The 18,826-nt window shown below is 41.5% G+C and overlaps 1 protein-coding gene across 1 annotated transcript in view; it reads left to right on the top strand.

The window, feature by feature from the left end:
* The window catches only part of cacna1g (calcium channel, voltage-dependent, T type, alpha 1G subunit), a 350,831-nt gene that overhangs the window by 261,814 nt on the left and 70,191 nt on the right, over positions 1–18,826 (top strand). Inside the window, exons 16-21 of the mRNA XM_085361223.1 lie at positions 5,825–5,918; positions 6,817–6,998; positions 8,065–8,403; positions 8,543–8,722; positions 9,097–9,197; positions 16,521–16,644. Of these exons, the coding sequence (XP_085217349.1) occupies positions 5,825–5,918; positions 6,817–6,998; positions 8,065–8,403; positions 8,543–8,722; positions 9,097–9,197; positions 16,521–16,644 (1,020 nt within the window). The remainder of the gene's footprint in view (positions 1–5,824; positions 5,919–6,816; positions 6,999–8,064; positions 8,404–8,542; positions 8,723–9,096; positions 9,198–16,520; positions 16,645–18,826) is intronic.

The raw sequence follows: 18,826 nt of genomic DNA on the forward strand, positions 1-18,826 counted from the left end.
TCACCAAGATCTTTTAGAGTTATTTTTCTATAGTCTCACTCTTTCATCTCTGGAGGGTGATGAAATCATACAAGATTAAAGCCTGAGGATCAGTGCAAAACAAAACAGGAAAAACTTGCAAAGATGCATCTTGTTGACCTCACTGTGTTTTCTGCCAGTAACAAAATTTATGTCTATCCATGCCTTCTAGATATCTTCTATTTGATTTTATATGCAAACCTGGCCTCTAAATGAAATGGGAGGGTATTTAATCACACATACTTTGCACTGTTTGATTCAGTTCTTCGCATTGAGAAATGTTGCACCTGTGCAGTGTAGGAGTCGTGGATAATAATAATGGATTGGATTTATATAGCGCTTTTCAAGGCACCCAAAGCGCTTTACAATGCCACTATTCATTCACTCTCACATTCACACACTGGTGGAGGCAAGCTACGGTTGTAGCCACAGCTGCCCTGGGGCAGACTGACAGAAGCGAGGCTGCCATATCGCCCCAGAGGGGCCTACTGGTGTTGGCCCCTCTGGCCAACACCAGTAGGCGGTAGGGTAAAGTGTCTTGCCCAACGACACAACGACAAGGACAGAGAGCCCTGGGATCAAACCGGCAACCTTCCGGTTACAGATACGCTTCCCAACCCCCTGAGCCACGGTCGCCCCAAATGTTGATGTTTCTGTCAATGCGTAAACTGCTGAGCTTTTTTCTTTAAATGCTGCGGTCGATTCCTTTAGGTCATCTTTTCGTTTTTGTGCCTTGGAAAGCAGACATTTCTCTTTACCTGGACCTGCCAGGTCTGCTCATTTACTTCTACCTTAAAGCCAATACAACAAAACCCTTGGCTTCCCTTTTTCTGTGAGTAAACATCTAGACACTCTGCCATATTGACCTCTACACTGAACAGAGACTGCAGGTACAAGCTCCTACCTTAAAACTGCTCGCCAAGAACAGAAGCCAAGACCAGTAGCACACGTACTTCTTACCTGTGAGATACACAGAGAGAAGATAATACTGCACACTGCGCACACACCATCTTTTAGTGCTGACGGTCCACTGGCTTTGTCCAATCACAGCTGTCCCTTCTGATTGATTGCATGTGGTTTGATGAGCCCTGTGGGAAACAAGCTCCTGCAGTGGTTAAAACAGATTTTTTTTTCTTTTGTAAATTTATGTGTGGTGATAAATTGTTGTGGGTGTTGGCTCTGTGTTTGGTTTAGTGGTACGTCTGTGTGTTGGTGGATGTGTGACAATTTGTCTGCGGTTTAACGCTTCTGTTCAGACATTCTTCGAGAGCAGTGCTAAACAAATGTTAGCCTCGGTCTCTTTGCTCTAAAAAACAAAACTACTGGTTCATACAAGGCAAAATATTCATATTCAGACCAACTAATCAGAACAGTTTAGCATCAAACTCTGAACGAAAAGGCTTTAAGGCAGGACTTAGTAACCGACAGAAGTCACTTGTATCAAAATTACAAGATGTTATCTTTAGAAGGTCAGAAATGGCCAAAATGTAGGAAGATCCTTAAAACTAATTATTAAAAAACAAAAAATAACAAAAACAGTAGATGTGCTAGATTTCTGTTTCACTGGAATTAGGTTGGAGGGACTTTTTTATGAAGGAGTATTGGGCCACCTTAAAAAAAAAGGATTCTTTTCATTATTATTGTTCATTTAAGAATAAAGTGGAAATACTACGTTGAGAAATACTATTTTAAAGCCCATTTTTAATCTTTACATTTTGAAGTCAATACGTGGAAATTAAATTTGTGTCGTTTCAAGTCATGACCACTATACCCACTATAAAAGGTCTTCTGTAGATGAGTTACCCATATGGAAAAGATATATATAAATCTTATAAAGTTTGTATCTGTCTTGTGTAAAACAAGAGTGAAAACAGATATAAGATCCCTTTAAAAATTATATAAATAAAACTTGTATGTTTTGGATAAGATAAGATAAGATAAGATAAGATAACCTTTATTAGTCCCACACGTGGGAAATTTGTTTTGTCACAGCAGGAAGTGGACAGTGCAAAAGTTATGATGCAAAAATTAGAATACAATAAGAATAAATACAGTACACAGCTGTACAGAATAGAATAAAATAATATACTATATACAGTAGAATAAAATAGAATAAAAATATACAATAAGATAAAAATAGAATACGAATGCTATATACAACTGAGTAAAAATACAACGATGCCAGAAAGGATTATTGCACTTAGTGTTATTGCACATGTGTGGATGTGTGTGTTTGTTCAGTTAAAGTCTTTGTTGTGGAGTCTGACAGCAGTGGGGAGGAAAGACCTGCGAAATCTCTCCGTCCCACACCGTGGGTGCCGCAGTCTCCCACTGAAGGAGCTGCTCAGTGCTGTCACAGTCTGCTGCATGGGGTGGGAGACGTTGTCCAACAGGGATGACAGCTTAGCCGCCATTCTCCTGTCACTCACCACCTCCACTGGGTCCAGAGGGATACTTACTAAAACAATATATGAAAGTAATGAGAAAGTGGCCACTTTCATGAGTAAATCATATAAGCCTTATATGATTCACTATATGAAGTAGGCCACATCTTATGCAAGTCTTTTAGAAGTCTTTACTATTGCTTTTCCATATGGGTAAGTACAGTTAGGTATGAGGATGGTGAAAGCTGCATGTGGTCAGAAGGAAAAACTACACAAACCTGGAAGAGTTGGAAGAGCTAGCCGGATTACGCAAAAAGAAATAGCTGGCAATGGACAGATGCAAGGATATCAATGGTTACACTCTTGTGCAGTAAAGAGGGGTATGGTTTATTACAGCAATAACAGGCCAGCTGATCAAGTTGTTTTGTTAACTCATCTACACAAGTCATTTTGTAGAGCAGTGTTTCCCAACCACTCTCTATGTGCCGCGAAAAATGATCAGGTGTGCCGTGGAAGATTATCTGGTTTCACCTGATTAGTACTCGGAGCACCAGCGTGAGTAACGGGCAGAACAATTACATTCTCTACCACTAGAGGGCAGTACAACTACCTGCTGTAATGAAATGGGTTGCCAACTGCCAGTAAAACACCAAGAAGAAATTACATAATAGTCATGCTGTGAGTGAGAAAACGCAGCGCGTAATAGCAATAGATAAATATTTGAAAAGAAAAAGTAAACAATCTGACCTGGGTCCTGGAGAAAAATTCCAACCCAGATGAAGGCCGCAGTACGAGTAGTGTTCAGAAAAAAGCAAAAAAAGCTATACTGGGGACAAACTGAACCAATTCTGCTATACCTGGTGCGTGGGGGAAAAATGATCAATATGCTATTTGTGACATTTTTGTTTGGTGGTGTGCCGTGTGATTTTTCTAATGTGAAATATGTGCCGTGGCTCCAAAAGTTTGGGAAACACTGCTGTACAGAGTATACCAGCTGAAGCACTTGTTAGTTGAAACAAAAAGTTTAATGTCAAAATTTTGACTTTATTCTCAAAATATTCAATAATATTGAAACCCCACCATTTTGTTCCCTACTACTCCGTTGTCCATAACAGTTAATGAGAATGTAAAACAATAACGTAACAGTTTGCAAACTGGACCCTTGAAATTAAATACAGAAACATTACTTACTACTATTACTTTGTAACACCCTATAAACTACTGAAGTCAAGGTCAAGCCTTAAATGTAATTTTTAACATCTTGTTTTTTTGCTCTACTCAGTAAATGTAGACAGACATCCTGGGTCTACTTAAAAGGCTTGCAGCTGGGTTCTTTATAACTTGAAGGTGACTGAGGTGTTCACAATATCGCTTACCTTAAAACTAATTGCTACGATTTCTTGCAACTGGTCACCTTCTCCTTTGAAAAAAACTAGTAGACTGACTTGATCAGTTGATTGACTTGATCAGCCAGCACCCAATAACAAAAGCTTCTGTAAGGTTGAAGGAGCAATTCAGACATGAAAAAAAAAATCATGTTTTGATCAAATCATTGTTTGACTTTGGGTCTAACAGGAAGGTACAAGTGGCAGATAACCCAAATCTATGAATAATATGTTTTAGAGGAAGAATGGAAAACGATAATGTTCCAAACTGGACCCTTGAAATAAAATAAAGAAGGATTACTTACTGTTCTGACTTTTACTACTACTACTTCTAACCTGTGATAGCTGTCTGGCGTTTAACACAGATATTAAAGTAAAAAGCTAATAAAACAATGACAGTTTTATCCTGTTTTTTGAAGTGGCTATTCACCTGGGTAAAGCCAAAGCCATTATCGGTTAACGCTAGTAGGACCACTGCAGAAGTTTCCATCCATCCATTCATTGTCATAACCACTTATTCAAAAATAGGGTTGCAGTGCAGCAGATGGCAACAGTTGGGGTAAACCCTGGAAAGGTTGTCAGTCTATCACTGGGTTAACGCGTAGATGGAGAACCATTCATCCCCACGCTGACACCTAGGGTTAATTTAGAATCATAAGTTAAACTAAAATCCATGTGACTGGACTGTGAGAGGAAGTCACTGTACCCAGTAGGTGCATAAATTCTATCGTGATATGTTGATATCTGTTTTTAGAAATTACTGCTACTGTAACTACCACATATCTTCAGCTTCACGTTTCTTTCTGCGAGACAACAAATGAAGCACTCTAGATGCAGGAACGTGATGAGCAAGGTAACAACAGAAGACTGCAGTAGCCCTTGACTCTCTTAACGTATTTTCCCCATCCTTTAGAGTTTAAGGGAGATAGGTCTGGGGTACAAAATAGTAGATTTAACTGCAGAATTAAATGCAAATTGGTCTCTCAAAGATAGCATACCCAACACTCCCGCAGTAAACAAATACGATGTGCAATATATCCATTCCTCCTTTGTTTCTTTCCAATACTCATGGGAAGTATCAGGAAAGTAATTTGTTAGTTCAAAAGGAGGTGCATGGTGATTAGGTCCTGAGGCTTTTCTGCACACAGTTTATTCACTTTGCTACCACAGAGGTCTGACTCACTGGGTCGGCATTCTATTAATCCAGCATCCACCTGGCACCCTCACACATATTAATGGAGTCTTTGGGCTCTGGTGTAGCGCAACAAATACAAACAGGGACGCTGAGGTTCAACTGCAGCAGATTTGTAAATAGGAAGCAGCATGTGGCAGAGGCTAGAAGAGAGTAATTATAGGAGCTCGTGAAAAGTCGGTGAAAGACAAAGGACAACTTCAAAGACTGTAAATGAAGAATGATGGAGAACAAAAGAAGACCAAATCTCTTCGGCTGTTCTGATAAAAGTCAAACTGTTTTAGTGACTTATAGAGATGCTACAGTGGAGTATGTTTTATGGAATTTTGCGTATTTGTATGTACTTGTGAAAACCGTAGAACCAGCAACCACACTGAAGCTCTTAGCTGTTAATGAGTCACAGCAACTCCAAAGTTTTGAACTCATATTCGGGCCAGGTTCTCCTAAAGACAAAAAAAGCTTCATGTTACTGTTTAACTTTCAGTTTTTCAGTGTGGTTTCTCTTTGAACTCTATCACTTCTCCTTGCATGGCAACGCTTTACTCCAATGACCTTCCCCACCTGTTACCTGTGAGCGCCCGTCTCCGGGAGCATGAAGACCACACCCCCACCCACCTGCTTACAAAGAGAGGTTGCTTCTACTGACTGATCCGCAGTCAGGTCTGAACCAGAACTGACGTTAAGCAGAAAGTAGAGGTAGCTGAGCAGCAATCTGTGTTTAGAGGCAACGTCAACCCACCTGCTTTCTCTTAAATCTTGCAAAAATCCCCCCAGATAATTTCACAGATGTTTTGGGGTTTTTTTTTCTGTAACACTTTTTATGTGTGCTTTTTTTGTGTGCCAAGGGTGATGCTTCTAAATCATGCTCAGAGATTGATTCCTTTGCACGAAGCATGGAGGACGTCAACGGCAGCAAGAAGGATTTATCGGCCTCTGCAGGTGAGGCATGTCCATCTGCTGTTCATACAGCATGTACATAGACTACATATATTGATTTTAGCTCAACGGGAACAATTCAGTTCAAGCCTGTGGGATTCATTTAAAGCCCCTATTACGAACATTTGTTTAAACACCCGCCATCTGTGTTTGCATTTTCCCCTCTCCTATCTTTGCTTGACTCCTGTGGATTGCACACTGTTGCAATTCTTTAAAAATTGCACGTAAAAGTTTGTGATACAGCAGTAAGTTAGGCCTCAGGCATTTAAAAAGTACCCTGTGAAAACATTCCTCAGGCTTCTGTAGTCTGTAACCTCCTATTGTCATTCTCTTCTCCCGCTTCCGACCACTCTCGGTGGGCACGTGCCCGGCTATCTCTCTACACAACATCAAGTCGGCAGAGTGGCCTCATTCATAATTCCTCATACCATCCCCTCTAATAAGTGTTGGCAAAGACTGAAAAGCCCAGTGGATACACTATAGAGTACAACTCCCAGATGTACTGTATCATCTCCCCTTCAGCCCCTTCAAATGCTCTGTGTAAAACTGCTTACTTAGCTGGAAGAGCCTAACATCTTCTAGGCCTCGGATAAAGTTTCGAAGACGGAGGAATTAGCGTTATTAAAATTGCATTCCCCTGCACGTCATGCATTTGTGTTGCTGCCAAACATAATATTCTCTCCTACGCATCCCATAAGATTAATGCCCTCTTGAAATATTCATGTTGCTCAATAACAGTAAGAGGCATATATTTGTTGTTTTTTATAGTCACTGTATGACTGAGGGTGTACCACATTTTCCCTTATTCCTGCTTTTTCTCATGTCTTTATTCAGTTTATCAATTTCACCACTGTAAAGTGTTGTTTTTGTCCTCTTTTTTCATTCACTTTTCTTCCACTAGTAGTGCCTGCAAATGGTCATGTGGACCTGAAGTCTAACCTGACTCCACCGCTAATTACCCACACTGCTGCCACCCCCATGCCCGTACCAAAGTTGCCCGTGGGAGGTGAATCCAACCCGGGTTATGAGACTCGTCGAGGCAGCAGCAGTTCTGTAGACCCAGCCTGCTATGAGAAATCACCGGTTTGTGTATTTATTTAATATTCTCATGTACAAACAAAAGGGCATGCCAATTTTCATGTAATAACCATGGACTGTATTTAAAACATGGATGTAGCTACTTTGACATCACCCTTTGGCTTGTGGACTGCTATTTAGAAACATAGTTTAAGTAGCTAGCCAGTGCTAAGAACTTAACATTTGATTGTTGGGTTTCTCTGTATTAGTGTACAGTCTTTACCTTACAATATTAACCTACTGCTGACTGTTGTTGTGATTTGGCACAAAGCTAATGAAACTGAATTTATTTAAATTGACTCAAAACTATACTATGTACTTGTTAAAAGCTAGTTGGCTTGGTCAGCAACATGCTAGACTTTGTTACTAGCTAGCAAAAAAAAAAGGCAACATCAATGCCCCCAGTATGTTGCTTGAAGGCATAATTTAGCTATACACACTAGCCCCGATTTTTGTGCCAGTGTTAAAACATGCTCATTAAAAGTCTATGGCATTTGACAGTTTGGTGGGGTTGAGGTGAGCCCCTAGTGGCCGTTAGAGGAAGTTTAATTTTTGATACCACCCTACGTTCATTTTGGCTTCCTTTTTAAACCTTTTGGAAGTTACTGCTGGGTAATAATCCAGTTCCAAGTTGTCACATAGCTATCAATATCACATGTGTTGTGTGATAAATGCCAGAATTTACCCCTTTCCTGACAGCTGTTTCCTCCAGAATGTGCGTCTAAAAACATTGTATGCTCTAATGATGTGTGGGGTCATAATGATTGATGATGATTAATAAAGTGCGCCAGTCTCACAGTCAACTTATTGGTACCACTGCTGCTCTTTATTTGACAAACTGATGACAACGATGAAAGACTGACAGATTATGTTGATACCTACATTTGCTCCTATCTATCTGTCAGCATGAATCTCACTTAAATTCACCTCACGCAAAGCCTCGTCGGTTGTATTCAGCTGGCTTTATTTGCATAACCAAAGCACTAAGCCACAAAATTAAAACTGCACTATGCAGTTACACTTGTGACTTTTTTTTACCCTCCTCCCGTTTGTTGCAACCCTCCTGCTCCAGACCAGTGTCCGGAGCTCTTCCCCTTATGCCCCATGGAGCTCCGGTAGTGGCCGGACAAGCCGCAGATCCAGTTGGAACAGCCTGGGTCGTGCTCCATCATACAAACGCCAGAAGAGGCAGTCCGGGGAGCGACGGTCGCTTCTGTCGGGGGAGGGTGGCTCAAGTTCAGAAGACGGGGAGGGCGGAGGAGAAGGAGGTGGTGGACTGATGGAGGAAGATGACGCATCACTGGCCAGGACGGACTCCATGTCCCAATCGCAGAGAGGGCCCAGGCACAGGAGGATGGAGTCAGTGGAGACTCGGAGCTCAATGGATTTGCCACCTGATGCTTTACTCCAGGTAGACCCCTCTAACAGTTATCAGTTTAAACCTCGTACTAATTGTTAAGATTCATGGACAGTATGACACCTGACTGGGAGTCGTAACTTAAAATTAGTTTCCATAGTTTTTTATTTACATTTTTTTTCACCTCGTGTAGGTGCCCTACCGGTACCGCTCAGCAAGCATGCACAGCTCCAGACCCCCCTCCCTGAGCCATTTGCGGCCCCCAGAACACAATGACTGCAACGGAAAGGGATCTCCATCAGTCCTGGGTCCCACACACGTCTCGCTGGAAGAGAACACCGAAGACGAGAACGCAGAGGAGGAGGTGAACCTGGTCAGTCACCGTCCAAGTGGGCTTGTTCTTATGACTGGTTTTCTTGCAGGTCTAAGGCCAGATAATTGTATAAGGTTAGCAATTAGGCTAAAAAAGTTTATTAGAATTTTAAGCAAAGGCCAAACTGATTATTGATCGGTTAAGCATGTTAAAAGTCTTCAAATAAATTTGCATATATTGCATGTCTTTCTAATTCTTGCCTATTTCACTGAACCCTGTTTATTCCATTGCTGTCTGTGATACATATAAACCAAACAGGGTTTTAAGCATATATATTTCAGAAATTCTTGAACGGGCTTGTGGCTCACTATATGCAACAGGAAGTTGTGTGCAGATGAATAATAAATGCACTGTGCACTTTTTACTCCGTGCAGGGTCGTTTTGCCAGGTTGTTCCGCTGGCTGGAGAAAAAACAGCCGGCGTGGTGTAAGCAGAGAGATACCTGGTCGCTCTACCTCTTCCCTTCAGAGTCAAGGTAATGTTCACATCTCCGATCACCTCCACACTTATAGATCTTTGGCCTGCCCTCTTGTTTTTCTGCCATAAAACTATATTTTTTACATACTCATCCTGGGCACAGAACGCTGTTGTTCCAAAAGGAAGATGCTTATAAGCAGCTTTCTACTGTCGCAGCCATCAGCGTACCAAAAAAAAAGATTGAAACAAGTCTTACCATTGCGTCTGACTGACATCCCATGATGCTGACTAAAATGGCAAAGAGTTTTTTAACCGCACTGCGACCGCATCAGCATTTTTTCCCCTCTGCCGATATCAGCGCCTCTTCCGTCCTACATTCTCGCTTCAGAAGTCTCTTTTATCTGCACATTTCTGCCATGTCAGGGGGTGAGTAAGCGGGAGCAGAGGGAGGAAGGGAGTTTCTCCCTCTGAGTGCTGCATGTTATCTTGGCCACGTGCTGAATCTGTCGCTTCCCTCCCCTTCTACTTCGCCCCCTCTTTCCTCACTCCTCCTCCCCTTCTGGAGCTTTGATCCGAGCGTCTCTGCTGTCTGTTCAGAAGATGTGGCTGCGAAGGCAACACTAAGCAACACCCTGGCCCCCAGCCTGCTGCCCCAGCCACAACAACATGCTAATTAAACATCCCAGAACAACCCGCCATGCAGGAGCTGTATTTTAGCCAATTCAACTCAGAAGATGCTTTAATCTTTTGCTGTGATGGTTTTAATTTAATGATGAATTTGGAAGCATAAGGGGAGTGTTAAAGACTCAGTAAACTCAAAAAGATTTTAAATAATATCTATATATCATACTCATGGTTACTGGTTTCAGCTTGTGTATTTATATGGTATGTGTATTTTGTGTTTTTTCCTGCAGTGGTATCAGGGGGCTGTGTTTGTTTGGCTCTGACTGAAATCGTTGCTGTATTTTAACAGTGTGCCAGCTTTAACACCACGGGGTTGTGCACTGATTTTGACGTAGCATTTTAATTACTTTGCAGCAATTTATGCCTCCACATTTATCCAAAGGTTTTTTTTCCACCTGAAATCTTTGGACTTTTTTTGTTACCGACGAGTCAAATAGCTCTTTTTGTATTGGAATTTGATCCACTTGGCTCACTAACATTTAAAATGACAAAAAATACACATAATTATTTTATTTGAGCTAATTTGTGTGAATGTAACCAAGTATGATTCAGGCACAGGGCTTTAAGGGAGCAGATTTACTATGCAGAAAATTCTGGTATTTCTTGCTTTCTTCATAAAGTGAACAACAGTTGATCCTAAACTCAAGTTATACTGACTGATACATTATTTAAACAAAACACTTTATCATATGCTTTAAATTAAGATCAAAATCAAGTGTACGTCCATATTATTAGAGATAATTTCCCATCTGTTCAGTGTTGGAGAGCTACAGTGCATACGCGAGTCTAAAAACTGTGGCTGGTTCTCCTCTCTGTTGGTCATAACTTATAATTTAGAAAAGGTTAATAAGAAAAGCTCCATGTATTCTGCTCCTGTTGGAGTAGTAAGAAAACTGAAGGAGCTTGACTCAAACTGGACTTCTAGCTGGCTTTCAGTCACAGCAGGCTGCGAGAGCTGGCTATCGTTGAGAGTGACACCGAGGACATAGGCTCAGCGTGGCGCCCATTCTGGCCTTGAACCACCGCAGACGCCTGCCTGTGCTCACAATCACATCAAGAGACAGCAGCACGGCGGGAGGCCAAACTCCAGCAGCTTTCACATGGACCCGAGTTCACCTCAACCTGCCTTTTGTGCTACGCTGTTGTTACTGCCGCTACTGATGATTACTGCAGGGGAAGTTTTTAATGAGTGGAGGAGTGGGCCAGCTGTGCAGGCAGACTGAGGTACAGTCACAGCGATTAGACATGTTCGCGGTAAGAAAGAACAGTGGTCTGTCAACATGTGGACCAGAGATGTGCAGGGCCCATGCGGTACCCCGTACAGACTGTGATTAAACCCAAAAGAAGGCTGCACTTTGTGGGAGAACTGACACGTCAGCAGATAGTGAGATACAGGCAACAATAGAAGAAACAGGAAGCAGGGAGCGGGTTTTAAAATTCCTTTAAATAGTGAAAGCAATGATGTGTGGCTCGTTTTTTTTATGTGTGTATGTTGCCGCTTTCCACTATCAGGAAATATGTACCCGTGCAGGTTGAAGAAAATGTTAACTGTTCCCAGCATCCGTCAGCTCTTTCCAGGAAGGCAATCATCCAGCACACAGGAAGGGATGCGGTTTATGGATTCTTTGGAATGCACACAAGAAGAACTGAGTAATTAGTATAAGTGGATTTTGTCTTTTTTAGCTACAAAGAGGTCATGAAAAATTAAGGCAGAGGATGCAAGCGGACCAGACAGTCTACCACCTACACTGTTAAAGTGGCAGGGGAATTATGAGAAGTGAGTGCAATTTGCAAAAAGGGCACGAACAAAACACTCAATTGACAAAATTTACAAGTATGCTGAAAAATATGAATTTTGAAGGTGTGAGCAGAATGTGAGAGAACTGTGAGTTTATGTCCAAAACATAATAGTCATGTGAAAAAGGTTTTCACAGGGAGAAACTAAGGAAGCCCTTACTCTTTCCACAGAAATTAAGAAGTTAAGTACCGTAGTTTTCGGGTCATAAGCCACTACCTTTTTCCCACACTGTGAACACAGTGTGGGAAAAAACGGTTCACGGTTCAGATAATTATAAAAAGTTAATGGTGAACTGGACTTCACGCAGAAGCAGAGCATAAACCCTGTGCGGCGAATGCATTTTTTTTTCATGCAGCCAAAAACATTCTTCTTGGTAACAGTAGACCAATAAAATTGATAAGTAGTATATATACGGTATATATTTTTACCGGTTGTTAAGAGACGTTATCTTGTTTGTGCACTGTTCCGTAAAAAAAACATAAGCAACGTAATTTGTGTGTTACTGATACGTACGTATACTTAAAGGTAGCCGTGTTACAGGCGCTGTTCGAGGAAAAAAAGCATTTGCAGTATGTATTTTTGTATGTTTATGTTACCATGTTTATGTTACCTTACAGATTAAATTAAACGTTAAAAATCCTCACGTGTAATATTTCTGTGTAAATATCTCATATTACGAGTGAAACGCATACGGCTTAAAATCCGGTGCGGCCTGTACAAGTACAAAATTGATTTTCTTTCTAAAATTAGAGCATGCAGCTTTTAATCAGGTGCACTCTGTAGTCCGGGACTTACGGTAGCAGCCACGTGCTGCTTAGGAAATGCCTGAATTATAGTGCAGCAGGAAATCTACATCATAACATATGACGTAACCCCTTCTTAACCCTGTGCTGTAAACTTCCATGCCAGTCACTTCCATGCCAGCGCCGACCCGCTACATTTCTATCTGAAGTGTCTGGAACAATGTCCTTTGGACAGATGAGACCAAAGTGGGGATTTTTGGTCATAATGCACAAACTAATTGAACACCCAATGAGTGTCAAGCACAGTGGTGGAGGGGTGATGATTTGGGCTTGCTTTGCATACATGGGACCTGGATGCCTTGTAGTCACTGAGTGAACCAAGAACTCCTCTGAGTAGCAAAGTATTCCACAGTGAAATGTGAGGTCATGGTTCTGACAGCTAAAACTAGTCTGAAATGAGCTCATGCAACGACCCAGTCAAAGCCCAGACGTCAAACACACAGAAATACTGTGTCAGGATCTTAAGGGCATAACTGCACAAATGCCTGCAAATGAAGAAAAGTGAAATGAAGCAACAATGTAAAGAAGAATCCTTCCACAATGACATGACAGACTGTTAATGTCATACATATAAAGGTTACTTCAGGTTATCAGTGCTAGGTGGTTCTGCAAACTACTCAGTCACACACCCCACTTGACTGTATTTACAGTGGTCCCTCGCTATAACACGGTTCACCTTTCGCGGTCTCGCTGTTTTGCTGAAATTCTTTCTTTTCTTTTTTTTTTACAGCCCATTTTGTTCTGCGTACTGATTGGCTGTAGACCATTGTCAATCAATCTCATGTCGTGTCTCCTGTACAATACAGAAAGTGTTCAGCAGTGTGACTCTGTAGTGTCGTACTGTATGTTCGTAAGTTTTCTCAAAAAAATGCAAAAAATGTCGACGAAATGTTTTTGCACCATCAAAGGCAACCGCGGGTGCCTTTGGTTTCATTCTGTAATACTGGACTTATTCTTCTAGTTTTGAACTTTGAGAGTGTTTAAACAAGAGAGAAAAGTGTGGAAATGTTTGAGCCTGTCAGAAAAAAGTGTGTAGTGAGGGGTTTTACAGCCATAAAACATCTATAATAATTGTAAAAAAATAAAGTTGGCTACTTCGCGGGTTATTTTTAGAACCTAACTACTGCGATAAATGAGGGACCACTGTACTGTGTTGATGAGATATCAACTAAAGCTGAACCTGGAAGCTGAACCTGAAAACCAGTTTGTACCACAAGTTGGAGTAATAAATCATGTTAACATTCTAATTAACAATGGTGGCCAGTCTACAGAACCATCAGCAGTTTCAGAGGATTAAGAAAAGGACTTTCAAAGCTTTATACAAGAGAGGAGTTTTCAGATGCTCTTTGTGACATTTGAAAAGCTAAAACTAACCGCAATGAATAAGTCAATGATGTCAGCTGTCATTTAAAAGTTCTGATGCTAGAAAACTCAAAAGGTCAGTAAATATCATCTCAGGGCAAAGCTTCAAGCTCGCGTCGAAATCCGTCATAGAAACACCTCACTGTGTATTTTTAAACTGTATATGGTTGAAGTGACAATAAAGTTGAACTTGAACTTGAACCAAGATGTCAGCGAGTGTTTCGAACGGAGCATTTTCCACTTCATCTTGTAGTGGCAGGTTTTTTTTTGTTTTCCCCCCCTATTTTTAGTGTGCATTTTGAAGAAGAGGAGGTTATTTGACTTTGACATGAAAGTTCACATCCAGAGAATGAGCTCTTCTAACATCAGAGGAGGAGCTGCTACGCCACTTTAGGAAAACACACAAACTCTTTATCATTAAGCCTCTTGCACACAGATATGAAATACCACAGCCTGTACGACAATGAATAACACACTCGCATACACACGTGCCACACAAATGCAGCAAGTGTCGACACAGCGATGCTTGTATTGCCAAATAGAGCCTGAAATCCAGATCTGAGCCTCACAATATTGTCCTCTGCTGTACACTTCTGCTGATACGAGGCATCAAAGTGGATTTGATGCACAGTTTAATCCCTGCTGCCATACATGACAAGCGTTCCCTCTTTCTCCCTGCTGTCACAAACCGAAAGCCACGAGAACCTTTTCATGTTGTGTAATGAAAGCAAGGCATAATTAATGACTCCTAAATCTACAGCTCTTCATTACAGAGTTACTGTACGCGAGACAAGCGCTCTTAAATTAAATGAGATTGTTCATTTCTTATGAATGCCCTTGTGCGGCACATAGTATTATTCCAGGTTTTATGGAACACGCCTCCACTAGCATGAGTAGAACCATTTCGTGGCGCTTTAAATGTCTACGCCAGTGCAGCTCAGAGGAAACACTGCACATTTTGCTCCAGTGTTTGTACATCTGAGGGTTTCCCAGACGAAACACACTTGAAATGCTTGTAAAATGTGACACACTCTTACAAAGTCAATGATCCAAAATCTCATCAGCTCAGCTATTAAATAAAATCAAAGTCCAGCTGACTACAATAACAACGCTACATGCACTTTGATATATCTGTAATAGCTAACGTATGACGCTGCAGTCTTTGCTTATTTACTGAAAACTGTTTCTGTTGCTGAAGAGGCTGATTTAGTTGCTGGTTTGTTCCAGAAGTCAATGTGTTTTTGTTTTTATTTTACATTTTATTTATACAGCACCAAATAACAGCAGCAATCGCCATAAGGCGCTTTATATTGTACTGTAAATACAGTAAAAACCCAACAATCATATGACCCCTTATGAGCAGGCACTTTGGCAATAGTGGGAAGGAAAAAACCCCTTTTAACAGGAAGAAACCTCCAGCAGAACCAGGCTCAGGGAGGGGCGGCTATCCGCTGTGATGGGTACTGTATTTATACTACCTGTTTAAGTTGTTAAGGCTGCTGTTTTTTCATGTGCCACTGCAGTATCAATAGATATCTTAGTTGCAAGATTAGCAGCAGCTGGTGTAGTTGCTGAGTTGGTGTTGTAGGTTGCAGGTACTGCTATATTTTTTGTTTTGTGTTGGTAGTTTAGTTGCAGGAGGTGTTGCTGTAATTTTAGTAACTGATTTACTTTGATTAGTCACTGTGATTAGTTATTGGTGTTGCTGTAATTCCTGCAGTTGGTTTACTGTTGATGGAATTTGTATTTGCAGGATTTGCAACATACTGTTAAAGGTTTTGCCATAGTTCCCATAGCTGGGTAAGTTTCTTGGATTGCCATCTTTTGTTGCCGTAGTTGCAATGGATGATTTTTTTTCCATGAGATGTTTGTGTTTGGTTTAAGGTGTTGCTGTAATTTTAACACTTTTTTTCCTTGCACAGGTGGAATTGTAAATTGCATTTCTATTACAGTAATTCCAGTTGGTGGTTAGTTTCATAGTAGGTATTGTTGGTTGCAGGTAATAAAGTAACTTGAATTGCTTCAGTATTTAAAGGCGTTGCCACATTTTGGTGTTTTTTTTGTACAGGTTTTGTTGCAGTTGCAGTAGCCGGTTAAGTTTTTGGGACTGCAGTGTGAGCTGCTATGTTTGGTTTCTATCTTTGGCTCTAAATGCAGTACAGGTTGGTTAGTTGCAGATGTTGCTGTAATTCCAGTTGCTGATATAGTTGAGAGAGCAGCCATGCCTGGTTGCTTAAGTTGCTGCGTTTGTCTAAGTATTTCTGTAATGCTTACACATTTTTTAAACTGTATTATTTATTATTATTTTTAAATGTATTATTGTTCTTATCCTTATGTTGATTGCCGTGTGTCCACAGTTAGATATAGCGGGTTTGTCTACCTCCGAAGCACTGTGCTCATTGTGGCTCAAGAGTTGGCAGTTCGTCTTGTAATCGGAAGGTTGCCGGTTCGCGCCCCGGCTCGGACAGTCTCAGTCGTTGCGTTCTTAGGCAAGATGCTTCACCTACTGGTGGTGGACAGAGGGCACTGTGCTCGTTTGCAGGCTTAGAGGAGAAAGGAAGCAGACACTGCCTTAAGGTAGTGTTTAAGGCAGTCATGTGACAGTGGCTGTAGTGTGGATGGATTGGAGGAAATGTCCTGTTAAGGAACATAGGACAGTTTTTCTGTATATGCCAAGCCTATTTCCTCTCTCACAGAAATGTCCATTCTTTGCTTTTTGCCTTTTATTTGTAAGGTTCCGGATCCTGTGCAATAAGATCATCACCCACAAGATGTTTGACCACATCGTGCTGGTCATTATCTTCCTCAACTGCATCACCATCGCCATGGAGAGGCCTCGAATCGACTCCAAAAGCGCTGTAAGTGTCACAACATGTCAGGTAGGTAGGTAGATAAAGGAAGACAAAAGGGAATTCCAACCTCTGCTCAGACAAACACGAACGCCTGGAAAGAATCAGGTGTGTAGTTTTCTCTGTGCAGAGAAATGGAGTGGAGCATAGTGTTAACAGGGAACCACTCCTGTTTGACTGCAAGCCAGCAGTGTGTGCTATACCCCTGTACCTACTGCACTACATCATCAACACCATCACCTCTTTCGCTAATGTGCCATTCCCTTCAAACAGAGGACTGGCAGGATGCCTTGCAGCAACACAAACACACACCTAACTCTGTGTCCTTTCCAGCAATAACAGCAGAACCGGGCCCAGAAGTTCCATGCATAAACACAATAATTATCACTGTTTGGTTTTTTTTTTTTTTTTTTCCTTCGCTGGGCGAGGTGTTCCGCGGATCGGCCTAATTGCAGTTCAGTCTCGCTGGAACGTGGCGTTTTGCTTGTTTTGCGACTGAAACACGGAGGAGACAGCACTGTTGTAATTGATTCAATTATCCGTGGGCTGGTGTACGTGGCTAATGTCCAGGAAAGGAGATGTTTAACAAATGGAGGCTGCCTCCACAGGCCGCCCGTTCTCATCAAGGCAGAAGGAACGCGCACACATACACAAGCATTGATTTCTCCCCTCTCACGTCTGCGAAATCCAGCGCAGCAGCCGCTCTAGGATTCACATCAGAGAGCAGTATTTTCAGATGCACATATATTTCGCCAGCTTCCTGCCGTGGCCGCCGTGTCCGGCCTGCACCCAGAGGTCGTTATTGAAATGAGATGGAAATGTATGACGCAGAAAGCAGCCTCAAACAAGTGAATGAGCAGTCATTACAGTTGCGAGCTGCGATGCTTACTGCTACAGACCTCATTCGCCTGGGTGGTCATTGCATGATGCCATTTGTTTGTCTTTGCGGGTTGTTTTGAATTAATGAAGCCGACTGTGAATCGGCTTATAACATCCAAACATGTATATTTTATCACTCTGCTACTCTTTGAAAGTACCTGCTCTACATCACCCCACTGCGCCAACTTGACAACACATGTAATTTACTTTAAATAGAAATGTCAGAGATAAAGCGTCTCAGTCGCAACATTTTAGCGTGGAATGCACGCTACATAATTAGCTTATTGTCCTGGAAGTTATGTCACTCGCATTGCATTTGGCTTGCGGTCCATTACTGTTTTGGTTTGGTGCTGTGTGTTGCCTGGATACTGTCGTCCTGTAGCTCAGTGGAAATGATTGAGGATGATTATAGCACCTATTATGATTTATTATTTCTAATTGAGCTAGGGGACAATGCATCACTGTCTAAAGCTCTAAACTGAATTATATCAGCGTGAACAGGATAATGTACGATCCATCGAAGTTTTCAGGGGCCGCGTCATCGCTCCAGACCACTTTAGAATAGAAGTGCCGCTAGACACAAAGAGAAATGCCAGTTTCTGCCTTTGGTTGCTGTTTCTCAGCACAGGCAGATTGATCCACATTGTGTTTCAGCACTTTTACAGCAGCCCCTCTGAAAAGTACAACAACAGTATGTTGCTGGGAAAATACATATCTAGTTCTTTACAGTATAAACAGGTGTAAATGGCTATAAACAGTTAATTACTGTGAAGTATATGCAAAATGTAGCCTGAATTAATTTGTCTGGGTTTTTTTTTTTAAACTATGACAATACCACATTTGTGACACTTCTCATATTCCCTGGGCTGTATGTTTAATGAACTACACAGCCACAAAAACCTTTAAGAAGTACAGAATTAAGATAGAAGTGGTGCTCTACACAGGATGTGATGAAAGATTTATTTTTTTATGTGCATGACTACACGGTGTTCATTATATAACTAATGATACTGAGTTCCTTTAAAGAAAAGAAAGGCACTGAACCTCTAAAGGGCTTCCAGTGTAAATCACCTACTGAAAGTGTTTAGTAATGGGTTTTGCTTTTACTGGCATATGGCTAAACAAAGTACCTCTAGGTCATAGCTGGCTTTTGCCACTATATTTAGCATTACTTCAAACTGGGTCTGATTCCTGGGGCGACCAGACTTGTGGTCAGGCAAACAAGATTCCAGGTGTTGAACTGCGAATAACAGCACCACCACCACCGGAGATGAAGGTTAAGAAGCAACAGGGAGGTGCTTTACTCCTATTG

This window comes from Diplotaxodon limnothrissa, linkage group LG8 (assembly GCF_057381915.1).
Source record: "Diplotaxodon limnothrissa isolate DT_005_m linkage group LG8, D_limnothrissa_male_GT1.1, whole genome shotgun sequence".
Taxonomy (NCBI): Eukaryota; Metazoa; Chordata; class Actinopteri; order Cichliformes; family Cichlidae; genus Diplotaxodon; species Diplotaxodon limnothrissa.